This window comes from Gymnoscopelus braueri, assembly GCF_963280865.1.
Source record: "Gymnoscopelus braueri genome assembly, chromosome: 9".
In the NCBI taxonomy this organism is placed as follows: Eukaryota; Metazoa; Chordata; class Actinopteri; order Myctophiformes; family Myctophidae; genus Gymnoscopelus; species Gymnoscopelus braueri.
The window spans coordinates 34,240,225-34,255,039 of record NC_137610.1 but is presented as its reverse complement, the minus strand read 5'-3'; the positions used below and the strand labels follow the sequence as shown (position 1 = coordinate 34,255,039).

At 39.8% G+C, this 14,815-nt stretch overlaps 1 protein-coding gene across 1 annotated transcript; it reads left to right on the top strand.

Annotated features, from left to right (window-relative positions):
- The first annotated feature begins 177 nt into the window (after positions 1–177).
- Positions 178–13,182, top strand: api5 (apoptosis inhibitor 5). Its single transcript, XM_080437799.1, has 14 exons — positions 178–549; positions 1,882–2,043; positions 3,288–3,381; positions 3,707–3,772; positions 4,124–4,275; positions 4,958–5,164; positions 6,992–7,096; positions 7,420–7,509; positions 7,761–7,939; positions 10,573–10,666; positions 11,172–11,228; positions 11,657–11,736; positions 11,874–12,010; positions 12,476–13,182. The coding sequence occupies exons 1-14, from the start codon at positions 475–477 to the stop codon at positions 12,553–12,555; spliced, it is 1,578 nt and encodes a 525-aa protein (XP_080293925.1). The 5' UTR covers positions 178–474; the 3' UTR covers positions 12,556–13,182.
- Positions 13,183–14,815: the final 1,633 nt, after the last annotated feature.

Here is a 14,815-nt window from a genome sequence, read left to right as displayed (position 1 = left end):
CTATAGTACCAATTTTGTTTTGATTCATTAATCAAAATGTAATTATGTATATAACATATTACAAAAACAGAGTTAAAGCTATGGATGGAGTGGTGCCTCAAACGTCATCACTGTGCGTCCTATTGTAGTCTTATAACAAACGCCACTGGCGCGGTTCATGAAGCGTGCGCATGCGCCATAGTAGTCATTCGAGTACTTTCCTTCCGTAGCAGCAGCGGCAGCTCGTCTTACAAACGAAACGAAACGTTGCTGAACGGAGCGGATTGACTGACTGCGGGGTTTCATTCACAGCCTTCTGGACATTTCCTCGTCCTTCCCCGCTCTAAGGAGCACATCGCGGGTTATTATAGCACTGTTTGCCTTACAATCACCCGAAACCGAGAAGAAGGCGAGCGGAGAAGAGATATAACCTGCGGTATTCGTCGAGCGGCGGGTTCTTGTGATCTGGACACTGAGGCCAGGCACGGCACGCAGATGGCGGTCACTGTGGAGGATCTGTACCGTAACTACGGAGTTCTGGCCGACGCTGCTAAGGACAACCTCAGCCAGGTGAATAACACACTGCAGCCACCAGGCCGCTCGCCGAGCCAGCTGGCTTTTGTTTTGAGCGAACGAGAATGATATGAACCGACTAGCGGAGCCCCCTCGGTTGTGTTTGTATTGCATTCCCATCCGTTCATGAGTCGTCTCGGGACAAGCTAAGCTAACTGTTTAGAGTAAAACGACAAAGGATGCGTCGATGAGGTCATAACAAAGCGTCTTATAGCCGAATTTAGAACACTTCGAATTTAGAATACTTATATTGATCCCTGCCAGGGGGCTACCACGGTTAGATTAATGAATAAAAGTAAAATCTAAACATGAAGGACAATAAGCATTGAAGCTTTAATACATGATACACATAAGTGCTTCATACACATCATGGCCTGGGCCGCAAAACCGCGTCGTTAGTGTAGGCTACTACTTGGTAGTGGTTGCGTGGTACTACAAACATTTCTTTTACCCCTTTCCGCTGAAAGTACGGCACATTAAATTAATGTCGGAACCCCTTGAAACTACCAGCCTGCAGTTTGATGGGACGATACTAACGATGCGCACTAGTAGTGTGACTTCGTGTAAAATGCTTAGCTATACGCGATTCTTTCTTTGTGACGTCTTTCCCTTATCCTTCAAGCTAATGGCGTCACAAACACACGTTCTTCCATCTGTAACGTTAAGCCGGTGGGTCCGAGTGAAAATAGAATTAAACCATAAGGGGATACACAATTTGGCGTTAAATGCCGGACAAAAGTGGAAATGGTGTACGATATAATGATTATGTGCCAGAGTCGACTACTGTTGTACTCCTTAGTCTCCTTGGATGAGTTATGCTTTGAATTTAATGTGTAGTAAAGACAATCAAACACGGGATATTTACGGAAACATCAATATCTTGTTTCTGATTAGACCTTTTTTGTGTTCTCTTCATTTCTACTGCTTGTTTTTAACAGCTCAGTCTAGGATCAAACCATGCCTGACTTATTCCACGTGGTAATGTTTTTGACTTCTGGATAAACATTCAGGGTTCTGATAACTGGTGATAAGCATTGCATTGTTATCTTGATTTACTGCAATTTTATGCTCTGAATGAATTGAATAGATTGATCAAATAGGAAGGGAAAAAAATCCATCCGATGAAATAATTAAGAAAAGTGTTGTTACTTATTTGCAACCCTAAAGGAAAGTGTCTATTGTAATGGCACATTGCATAGACCAGGGCATGGCAGCATGCATAATATACTGTATTAATAAGAAGGCATAGCTTTTATCCATTCTTTATCAATTAAATCAAAATGTCATCAAAGAAGTGATCATAATCCTTGCTCTGTTTATTTTTTGAAGCACAAAGATGCATACCAGGTCATCCTGGATGGTGTGAAGGGAGGCCCCAAGGAGAAGCGTCTGGCAGCTCAGTTCATCCCCAAATTCTTCAGCAGCTTCCCTGAGCTGGCAGATGCCGCCATAAACGCTCAGCTTGACCTCTGTGAAGACGAAGATGTGTCCGTAAGTTTTAAGCCCCCAGATTTACTTAACTTAATAAAATAATCTTGCCTTGATGATTAATGAAGTCTGTGTGCCTCTTGTGTTTTTAATATCACTTTATGGTGTGTTTTTCAAGAGGTGTGTGTGTGTGTGTGTGTGTGTGTGTGTGTGTGTGTGTGTGTGTGTGTGTGTGTGTGTGTGTGTGTGTGTGTGTGTGTGTGTGTGTGTGTGTGTGTGTGTGTGTGTGTGTGTGTGTGTGTGTGTGTGTGTGTGTGTGTGTGTGTGTGTGTGTGTGTGTATATATATATATATATATATATATATATATATATATATATATATACATATACACACACACACACACACATACATACATACATACGTACGTATGTATGTGCATGCATACTAGCCGTAGAATACGACTTGTAGATGTATTTTATGATTCTGACGTTTTCAATCTACGAGAGTCGTAGACACTATTCCCCATGGCCAACTGGACTTTCAGCTCCTAGCCTGTCCGGGCTCCAAACATGTACAAATGCAAAAATAAAGGTGCTTACCCTCAAGCCCCAAATGTTAACTAACTGTCAGGAGTTCTAGTGCAATGTAATAATCCATATTCTTCAATAAAGAAGAGTTTTAATGCCGTCTGTCTTCCCCACCCCTCGTTGACTGCCTGTTTACATTTTTTTGTATTTCCGGATGCGCTTCGTCACTACCGCACATTGTGAGTTTCCGACAGAATCGGCCACAGACGGCATTAAAACACTTCTTCTATTGAAGAATAAGAATATGGATTATTACATTGCACTAGAACTCCTGACAGTTAGTTAACATTTGGGGCTTGGGGGTAGCACCTGTACCTTTGCATTGGTACATGTTTGGGGCCCGGACAGTCTAGGAGCTGAAAGTCCAGTTGGCCATGGGGAATAGTGTCTACGACTCTCGTAGATTGAAAATGTCAGAATCATAAAATACATCTACGAGAGTCGTATTCTACGGCTACATACATACATACAGCATGTTGTTGTCATTACTTATAATAATCTTTAGAATGATCTTAAACATACACATTTAATTAACACAGCTGTGTCTCTGCAGGACTTATTGTTGGGGTCATTTATAATCATCAAGGTGCAGGAGTGTCTTAAATTTGAGTTTTTCCATGCAGTGTGCCCTTGTTTGGCTTGTAGTTAAATGTATGCAGGAATAAATACTGGGTATTTAACCTTTTTAAAAACTCTTTCCTGTTAATCTGTATCCAGATTAGACGACAGGCAATCAAGGAGCTGCCTCGATTTGCAACAGGCGAGAACATTCTCAGGGTGGCGGACATCCTCACCCAGCTCCTACAGACAGGTATTGGAAGTTTTCTGTTCAGCTTGTTTGTTGTTTGGACTGCTGCACAGTACACCTGAGAACGCTTTACATTGTTAACCTTTCAGGCAGAGACCCTGATAAAGAGAGTACAAACTGCACTAAACATTCTGCTGATGGACCAACTTTTAAAGAACCAACCAATATCTACTAACGCGTCTCCCATATCACTTCCTGTTGTGTTCTGAGAACTTGCTCTTTAGGTGCTTGAAAGACGGAACCATCTTTTTACTTTGGCTCCTCCTGGTTTGCTTTATATTTATATATTAAACTGACAACTGTCTTTCCGTTTTCGTTGTGCTTCCAGATGACGTTCCAGAGTTCAACCAAGTCAACACGGCACTCCTCTCTATCTTCAAGGTTGACGCCAAAGGTGAGAGTTTCCAAAACGTTCTCATGCAGTGGAACCAAACTGAAATGTTCTCTGCTAGTCCAGACTCTTCATCCCGTCTAGTGTAAAGTTAGGTTTCAGTCTACATTAATAATAAAAAGTATGAAGCCTGCGACCTCTATGCAATTTAGCCAGTTTAGTAGATATGGAGCAGAATGTATTCATTTGATTCAATCTCTCCATCGATCCCTCCGTCTCCCCATGACAAGGGTGCTAATTGCTTTGATTGTATTGTCATGGGGTGTAGTCAGACAAAAGAGAAAAGACTGACTGTTATCAGTGTTATTAGTATAGTTTTTATTTATTGGCTCACTATGTTGGTTGTTTTTCTAGGTACTCTGGAAGGTATGTTCTCTCAGATCCTGCAGGGTGAGGACATTGTCAGGGAGAGAGCCATCAAGTTCCTCTCTCTCAAACTGAAGACCCTGCCAGAGGAAGTCATGACCAAGGAGGTGGAGGACTTTGTCTTTGCTGAGACAAAAAAGGTGAAGCCTCACCTGTGCAACTGGGCCACTAATGTGTGGCATCACTGTGTTACTCAAATGTGAGATAATATTGCAACCTTGTTTCAGCCCAATGGAAATATACATATTGTATGTGTATAAATTCAAAACTAACTAATTGACTGTTTGCTCATAGTTCCATAATTACACATGTCACATGAAAAGAAAAAAAAACAGTATTATACCTGGATTAGTTTACTTTACGTTAGTTTGGCAAATAGTATCCAAAAATCCCACTTATTTTTGACAGATGGGAAAGAAGAATTCATGACAAGTGCTATTGCATCTACAGTATGTATTTCAAAGGTTTGAATAACTGCTCAGGATTTGAGCTATCTGCTCTCCCTGACCTGGTTAAGTACAGTTGATATCCTTCAAGAGTATTCGTGTCTCTGGCGAGTTTGAGAAATGTCTAATATTTGTCTCGTACCTTCCTGCACAACAATGAGTGAAAAAGGGGTAGGACTTTCTGGATAGGGCTAAAGTTAGGAGTGTTGAGGGTAGGTAAATGTATTTAACAGCAACGACTTAAGACCTATGTAATTTGTCGTACGACGTATAGCAATGGGTTGAGCTTTTAGATCAGCCGTCTTTGAAAACATTGATGATCCTCATTTACAAAAATACAAATCTGTGTGTCCCTTTGTGCGTGTGTGTCCCCCAGGTCCTGGACGATGTGACCGGGGAGGAGTTTGTGCTGTTGATGCGAGTGGTATGTAGTCTGCGAGCGCTGCAGTCCGTCGCCGGTCGACAGCAGCTGGTAGAGCTGGTAGTGGAGCAGGCCTTCCTGGAGACGGCACTAAACCCTGCAGACCCCGACACGGTGGACAGACTGTTACAGTGTACGCGCCAGGCCCTGCCACTGTTCTCTGTGAGTGACATGTTGTATTATATTTGTACTACATGTAATTGTCTAGTTCAGAGCATAGATTTGCAATTGGACTAAACTGTTTTAAGCCTGATTCTGATACGTTGTAATATGACGAAGCATTAGAATAGTGAGGAGAACTCATAACTATTGTTTGATTGTACAACATACTATTGTTTCAATATGTTTAGCTGCACAGATTTTGTCAAAATATTCTTCTGGGTCCTCGTGTATAAATGCAGTGTAGACACACAACAGAGCTCCAAAGATATTATAGACGCTTCTCTGCCTAAATCGGATGTATACATAAAAAAAGTTGACGTGGGAGTTCAATACAATAAAAATAAATTGCTTGCCCGTATGCAATTTTTAATGTGGTGCACATTTTGGAGAGAAGTAGGAAATAGTGACGTGGGTGGTACATCAGCATGAAGCTGAAGTGCTTGTCTACTGAAAGCCTATCAGCTGGTGAACAGTGTGGAAACAACTTTTTGTCATTCAATATTTAAAGGTAGGGTAAGTGATTTTCTTTGGTTAAAATAAGCGTTAAATAGCTCTATATTCTGATAGTACTCATTGCTATAGAGTGTTTGTTCAGTAACAGGAGTCTCCTTGTCTCTCCACCTCTTTATTAAACAGAAAATGCATTTTCAGTTCAGTTTCAGTTTCATTTCCAATTTTATCCAATCAGGATAGAGAACTCAGTCAGGATATAGATTAAACAAGTGAAATTGGAAGTGATGACACTAAGAAATGAGCAGACACAATTGGAACTGGAACACTATAAAAATGAAGCTGATACATGGGTACTTTCTCCTGATTGGCTGAGACTTTGTCACCTACCAGAAAATGTATTTTCTGTTTATTAAAGAGCTGGAGAGACAGGGCGACTCCTGTTACTGAACAAACACACTATAGCAATGATTACTATCAAAATATAGTGCTTTAACCTTTTTAACAACTTTTTTTGTTTTAACCAAAAAATATCACTTACCCTACCTTAAGGTTTGGATTACAGAGCTGCACTATGTAACTTTCCTCTTCTACCCTGGATTTGAACCGATTTCCCCCGCAAGTGCTGAAATGTTTACCATTGAACTAATGGAGCGTGCCTGCTTGCCCAGGGGATAAATGGAATCTTGACCATCAGGTCAATTTTGTTCAGATAAAAAAAGATCTAAATGTCTCAATAGAAGAGCAGGGAGATATAATTCAACAACCCCATACGTATAAGTTATATTGTATTAACATACTCTACCATACAGTTTGAACAAAATTACATTGTATTAATTAAAAAAAAGTTACATAGTGCAGCTTTAATTCCCATCATGGTTGATTTTTCTTTTTAGTTGCGTCTGTCAATCAGATCCCGTCTGTATAAACTTTTCCACATTCTGCCACAATAGAAAAGCATTGATGTACTTCTTTTGAGTTTTGATAAACCAAAGCACATCACTGCATTGGAAGCTAGCTTGTTCACCTAGTGAACTACAAATAGAAAGGCCAGCACGGCTTCTGTTAAGCAGCTATGACTGATGGCCCTTCATTATGGAGCTGCTACTGAACCAGCTGTGGCTGATTGCTACTGCTGAGGGGCCTACTATATATGTTGTAATTAACATTTGGGGTCACTGTTTTGACCTTTTTTCTTACAAACAGCAGCGGATTTCCCAACACCTTGAATAATATGTACCTAATCTATAGTATTATGTACTTTTAATGTGTGTACGTCATGCCAAATTCTTAGACTGTAAATGAATTTTGTCACGTGCATGTCCTTGTACATTTACAATTTGTTGCATTTCTTTTCCTCTTTCTCCCACTCTCCAGAAAAATGTTCATTCCACACGATTTCTGACTTACTTCTGTGAGCAAGTCCTACCCAACCTCAGCTCTCTGACCAGCCCTGTAGCTGAGCTCGACATTCAGCTGGAGGTCAGTGCTTTATTCTTTGTCCCAAGTGGACAATTCTGTTTTTAGCAAGGAATAGAAGACATTGTCACATAACCAGCATTTATTTGCCCAAGTTGAGGGGTGTGATAAGAGCAATAAGGGGCTGATACGGTAGTAGCTGACCAATTAACCTATGCCTAAGTTTTTTGATTAATTTAATACTTTATTGACAGTTTGCGAAAGGTACAGTTATACAATAATGCTAAAAGGATAACACAAAAAGCACTGAGGGCTTGTTTCCTGTGTTTGTTTGTTTTTACAAATCAAACCACTTACAGTATGTGTGTGTGTTGGTATGTGTGCAGGTGCTGAAGCTGTTGGCAGAGATGAGTCCCTTCTGTGGAGATATGGAGAAGCTGGAACCCAATCTGCAGCAGATGTTTAAGACATTGCTGGTAGGAACACGCACAGTTTGCGTCATGCACGCATGCCATGTACAACTGATATGTGTATTTGTTGATCATGGATGCATTTTCAGCAAAATAACCACTCAACACTCTTGAAGTCTAAATTAAATCAAAATTTTGCGACCATATTGTGACGCATTTCCTAATTAAACTATTCACCACTGAGTGGCTCCAGCGTTGAGCTTTTTTCCACCTCCTTTATTTTCATCTTGTCTCGTTATCTTTATTTGTCTTTATAGGAATTCATGCCTCTGCCTCCTGAAGAAGGGGAGAACGGTGAGAACAAGGACGAGGAGCCAAAGCTTCAGTTCAGTTATGTAGAATGTCTCCTGTTTAGCTTCCACCAGCTGGGCAAGAAACTGCCCGACTTCCTCCTAGACAAGGTGGACGCCGAGGGCCTCAAAGACTTCAAGATCAGGTGAGGGCTGTGTACATCATTGTCATGTCAACAAGGACTCCAAATTGATGCATATTAAGCTGGCTCCAGACCAATCCAAATCGGCCCGACTTTGGGCCGATTTGGCTTCGGGAAGCGTCGGCCAGTCGGTTAGGGGTCCGTCGGCCAGTCGGTTAGGGGTCCGTCGGGACCTTTTCGGCCGACCCAGAGCCGACCGAACATGTTCAGCTTTTTAGCCGACTGGCAGAGCAGTGGCAGTGACAACAAAGGGCTGTCGGTGTTGCCAGATTATGTGAGAGAAACAAGCGACCATGTCTATGAAAACCTACATTCACTGTTTCTCGTTGTTGCTCCCAGAGAGAGAGAGAGAGATTGATTGATTTGACCTAGTTTTGCGCAGTTTTGGTGCGCAACACAACCCTCGTTTAAGTGAATTGCTTTCACCTGCTGCTGCTGTGTGGAGCGCAGTGGTGGAAAAAGTACTCAAATGTTTTACTTAAGTAAAAGTATCAATACTGCAATGTAGAAGTACTCCGTTACAAGTAAAAGTCCCGAATTAAAAATGTACTTGAGTGAAAGTACAAAAGTATTGGTATCAAAATGTACTTAAAGTACCAAAAGTAAAAGTACTCAAATGTTTGAAAATAGCAGATCTACAAGCTCACAACGCGTCGCTTCGCGACGCGTTGTGAGCTTGTAGATCGGCTATTTTCAAATAGCCTAGGTATAAAATAGAGCTAAAGTGGTTACTGTATGTTTTATAATGTAATAATTTATATCTGCAAAGTAACTAATAACTAAAGTTTTCAAATAATTGTAGTGGAGTAAAAGTAGAATATTTTCCTCAGAGATGTATGGAGTAGAAGTAAAAGTACTGAAAATTAGAAATACTCCAGTAAAGTAAAAAATCCTCAAAAGTGTACTTAAGTACAGTACTTGAGTAAATGTACTTAGTTACTTTACACCACTGGCGGAGTGTGCGCTACAGGGCATATCTCCAAGCCAGGGTGACCTACCCAGGCTCATGAAATTCATATGCAGGCATAGTAGCCAATTAGAATGAAATCCGCAAAAACGGACTCATATACTGATACAGAACCATATATTGGCTATTATATTATGGCTGTCGGGTGGAAATCTTGTATGTTCCTTTTTTATTATTATTTAAAAACAATTTAAAATCGTGAAAATAGCCAATCTACAAGCTGTAATTATTAATAATTAAGAAATACTATATTTTAAAGAGTGAAAAATCAACTAAAGTCATTATTAGTGCAAGTTCATTCACATTTCATTTGAATGAAAATAACTTGTGGGTAAAATACATTCTGTGAATCTAATGTGATTAATGTGACCCCTACTTCAGTCAGTGAAGTCCAGGGCTGAATGTGACATATTGAGACCTATATAACTAAATATTGGTCATTTGCCAACACATTATTTTGTGAAATAAATGGGTTATATTTCACAGATAGTTATACTATTCTTATAATATATTAAAATACAATGATCCTTAACCTTCAAGTTAAATGCATTATTTCCGTGGACTTAAAAATCATTTTTGGACTTAAAAATCATTATTATTTTTTTGGATGGCCTTCCTGCCCTGGCAGGAAGACCGGGCAGGGCCTTTGTGCCCTCCAAAAAATTACAACACCAAAGGCCAAGTGGCCTTGCCCCTAAAATGACGAAATTCCAGGCTTGAATGCAATAGATGTACTCTGAGTCTGTTACAAGTAAAAGTCCAGAATTCAACATTTACTTGAGTAAAAGTACTAAAGTATTGGTATAAAAATGTACTTAAAGTACCAAAAGTAAAAGTACAAAAATGTTTGAAAATAGCAGATCTACAAGCTCAGAACGCGTGCATCGCAACACGTTGTGAGCTTGTAGATCTGCTATTTTCAAATAGCTTATAGGTATAAAATAGGGCTAAAGTGGTTAATGTATGTTTCATAATGATTTATATCTGCAAAGTAACTAGTAACTAAACATTTCAAATAATTGTTGTGGAGTACAAGTATAGACAATTGGAAATACTCCAGTAAAGTAAAAGTACCTCAAAATTGTACTTAAGTACAGTACTTGAGTAAATGTACTAGTTACTTACACCACTGCACGTCAGTGAAGAAAAAACGCTGGGAACATCCCTAAGTGGCTTTGCAGGGAAACAAGCCCAAAGTCGCTTATAATAAGCAGACCTGGCAACGCTGGCAGGCTAAAAGTCAAATTAGCACATGAATGGCCAGTCGGCTGACAGACTTAAATGCCAACTTTTGCCAACCGAATACCAGTCTGTTGCAGTCTGGAGTAGTCTGCAATAGTCTGGACGAGTCTGTTTGGTGCGGAGTTACCTTTAGGCCACTGACCGTCTGTATTTTACTAATGATCATTATTTCTCTTAATAAACTATGATTCTATTACCTGTTTTTTTTGTAAAGTAGTTAAAATTTGACAGCATTTTATGATTTAACCTGTTTTGGGCATGTCACTGTAGCCAAACATGTTCAAAAATGTAAATCTTAAAAATCGTGACTCTACAAACTCAATAAAAGTTCATGTGTTGCGAACTTGTAGATTGGCTATTTTAGCTATTCATCATACAACGACTTATACAGGGCTTAAGTGGTTAATGCAGTTCTGTGCTCCAACAGGTTGCAGTACTTTGCCAGAGGTCTGCAGGTTTACATCAGACAGCTCCGAGTGGCCCTGCAGGGCAAGACTGGAGACGCACTCAAGACTGATGAGGTAGGACTAGAACTGGGTGATGGGACTTCTACATGTTACCCTATTATTTCTGGAACAAATGCCCATGTTCACTGAATTTACATATTGTGAACCTTTCGCTAAATGTCCAATTCAACCATCTGTCGCTGTGGGCTGTACATTTGTATTTTAAAAAAACATACTATTATTGAGTAATTAAATTAAATACAGTTTGGTGTATGTGTGCATTTTGTATTTACTAGTTTTATTGTGTAATTAAATTTAAGCGTTCAAATAGAAACTTTAATCAAAACCAACTTTTTCAAATTTATTTCAAGATTTTGCACTTTTTCTTTTTGGTAAAAAAACATCAGTCAAAACATTGGTAATCAGTGGTCTCTAGGACTCTCCAAAAACAGGATTGTGTCAGACCCAAAACCTGGCATTGGTCGGGCTCTAATCGATATGGAGACACCCAAGGGAGTGTTCCATGTTGTACTCTGTTGTCCATCTGATCATGGCTAACTTCTCCTTTATTTGTGTTCAGAATAAGATGAAAGTGGTGGCACTGAAGATCACCAATAACATCAACATTCTCATCAAGGTACTGTCTTTTATTTTTTATTTTGTTTTCAATAAGTTTGGTTTTCTGTTTGTTTGTATTAAACCTTGGTAGAATTAAACCTTGGAGGTCCCCCTCCAAGGTTTAATTCAAACACGTCTTTCATTTAGTGTAGTTTTTATATACAGTATGCATGTCTTTTTTTACATACATTATTTTAGCATGTTTATCACTTTTCCTTCCTTTACTTTTTGTAATTCTTGTTAGTATTAGCAAAATATTCTGATTTAATGTTACCTCAGATATATTATACTGTATACATGTACAGTATTTGTATGACTTATCCTGTGGGTAGTCCTCTGTTTGATGGAACTTTGACAACCTTGTTAACCACTTGCCTTTATAAATGCTTGATGATTGATTCCCATCAGCTCTAAACACAACCTTATAATGACTTATTTTCCTTCCAGGACTTGTTCCACAACCCTCCATCATACAAGAGCACAGTGACTCTGTCATGGAAACCAGTGCAAAAGGCAGAGCCTGTGGCGTAAGTCTGCTTCACCTCCACTCACAAAGCATCTCATATCCTCTACACTACTCACACAGTAAAAAAATGTGCTTTTGTCAATTGGTTAGTTAGTTAGTTGAGGTTGACCTTTCGATCCTTGACTCTTCTATGCTCAGAGCTAAGAGGCAGTCGGCAGAGGAGATGGGGACAGGTGCAACAGGGAAGAAGCAAATCTCTCCTCTGCCCAGGAGAGACGCCCGACAGATCTACAACCCTCCCAGCGGGAAATACAGCGCCACCATCGGAACCTATGGTGAGAGAGGGGGGAGACCCGGGGAGTTCTCTTGGCTGAAGCTGTTGAATGAATGTTAATTTGGTCTCAAAACTACTGTCACAACACGCAGTATACAATTAAAGATCGAATCCTATATGTGAAGGAATGCCAAGACGGTGAGAGAGGGTCGTGGCAATTGTTATTGTGTGACAAGAACAAAGCTGTCAGAAAATCGACATTTCTTAATCATTATTCATTTACAGGAGTATTAGTAAACTTTATATAGAACGATGCTGTTTAACCACTTAAACCCTATATAGTTGAACAGAGTCCGACAGGAGTCTATACTAGCCCCACCTTTTTTCCCTTGCGTTGTGACGTGTTATTTTAACCGAATGTTTGCATGTTTGCTGCAGAAAAGGCACATGGGTTCATTGGTTAAAAAATATGATTATACTGGTTTGTGTGCCATGTTGACGTGTGTGTGATGTGATGTGATTCTAGAACAGCGCGGGGGATTCAGAGGAGGCCGGGGTCGAGGTTTCGGCGGCAGGGGCGGCAGGAGTCGAGGACGGATCTACTGAGAGACACTCAAGAGAACATGCTCGTTGAACTGCAGCTCATCACCACCCTCGCTGTTCTGAGGGCTCCCCTTTCACACTCATCTCCCACATTTTAAACTCGTCCACTTTTTACTTCTTACTTTCCTTGCTTCTGTCTTTACACATACATTTATTCAGGAAGCCCCCCACACACGCACACAAACGCACACACTTTGTATGAATCCAAATTCTGCTTCAAAGTCTGGACTTGAACTTTTTCTACCTGCCCTTTTCACCCTCCCTTCCCACCCCTCCCCCTTCTACTCAGCCAAGGTGATAGTTTGAAGAAACGGATTTTGTGTTTTGTTTTCTTATTATTATTTTTTATTGTGTATTTTTTTTTGTGGAACAAAATGACTGACAAGTCGTACCTGCGTGATTTGTGTTTTTCCCACAATTTGTTGTAGAAAGAAAAAACAACCATTTCCTTGGCGACGTGTCAACGAATGCATTCTTTGTACCTTTTTATTTAATCCGAAGTTGAAAGGGTTTTTTGATTATCAATGTTTTTAGAGCTTTGATTGGTTATCGGCTGACTTGCTACTTTGTATGAGTCGGATAATGTTTCCATTTGGATTTTTATCATAAACGTGAAACTTGTAATGTAAAGCTCCAGCTTTGGTCCTCTTTTTGTTCATGTAGTGTTTGAATAGCTAAACTACTGTCACCAGAGTCAGATTAGCCGAAATGGTCTCCAGAGATTGCTGCTGTTCATTTCCATTAAAATCTGGATTCAGACCTTAGACAGTGTAAATTATTGTAGGTACATAGACAATGTAGCATGTGGCATGAAATGGCTGGACAGAATTTGGTTCTGATACATCCATGGTCATATTCTAAATGGATATCTTTGAAGAAGACAATTTGGCCAAATGTGATTGTGTTGGTCAAATTAGCTCTATAAATCTCAGATGCCTATGGTGATAAAGCACATACTGTGTAAGCTCTGCAGATGAGAAGAATATAAAGAATTTGCATGTGAATGTACCGATGAATGGAAATACAAAATTAAGTATGGCAACACCTCAAGTCCATTTGGGCTACAGCTGGATCACAAGTCGGTCTTTGAAGCTTGTTTTTTTTTTTTTTCAAGTATACTTTTTTTTTTTCAAACCCTGTGAGGGTGCCTCACTACGGCTCTAGAGTGTGCTGCGTTCTCATTTTCCTGAGCTGTATTTAACTAACATGGAATATGTGTCCACTAGATCACATCCCCAAGAGGAAACATTAATACCTTTTAAAAGCTAATAAGTTGGTGCAAGACAGTTTGTAGTTCAAGCAGTCATTTGAAATGCGTATTTTTGGACATAAGACCAGGAAAAGCAATATGCTTGTCCTGTTACAGACTGCTTTAGGACATGCACACTCTTAATACAAAAGAAGGATGTTAATAGAACCCAGAGGTTTTGTAGTTCACTTAATATTGGGTCTTTATCAGAGCATCAAGTAAGCTATAGAACATCGTCATGAGTTTAGGCACCATATGACTCCACAGAAGCAAGTGAATGTAGTTCAGTAAGTTTAAAAAACAACCTCTTAGAACCTACCATAGTCCTGCAGATTGAACTATTATAGTACAGTCCAGGAACACTTCACAATGGCTTTGTTACAAAATTAGCTACAGGGCTGAGTCAATACAAAATAAATAATTATTTTAAGCTCCATCTGGGATTAATTTGGCATATGGACCAGCACATTTGCTGTGGTTGGACAAGCACACCTTCGCTGGAGCGCCAGCAGTGCACATAGCAGTTACTGTAAGCCTACAGTCATATTGCAGTGTTTACATCATTGGATACAAATTTTTTGTCCAATTGTAATTTAATCACTTAAGTAAATGATATATGCACTTTACGGTTAGCTGGTCCATCGGTGGCGTTTTCACTCTTCTGGGTAGATGAATGGAAGCACAACACTACAACAGATACTCTGCCATTTTTGCTGTGTTTCAAATGTGCTGAAATCCCAGATTAGAGCTTTATTGTGTGATTGTTATTTGAAAACTGGCTGAATTTACATAACTAACGGTCTTACTCTTATTTACCGTAGGTTACTTGTCTTGACTTATAATGACTAATATCCAGAGTCCCTCGTTTGAAGTCTGCTACCACAAGCCTGGCGCACATTCACATAATTGCCCAAGTAAGTTAAACCACAAAGTTGTTGCCTTGCTCTAGCCATACACACCATAGTTCAATGAGGTTAACCACATGAACCCTAGAATCAAGGTTTTTTTTGTCAC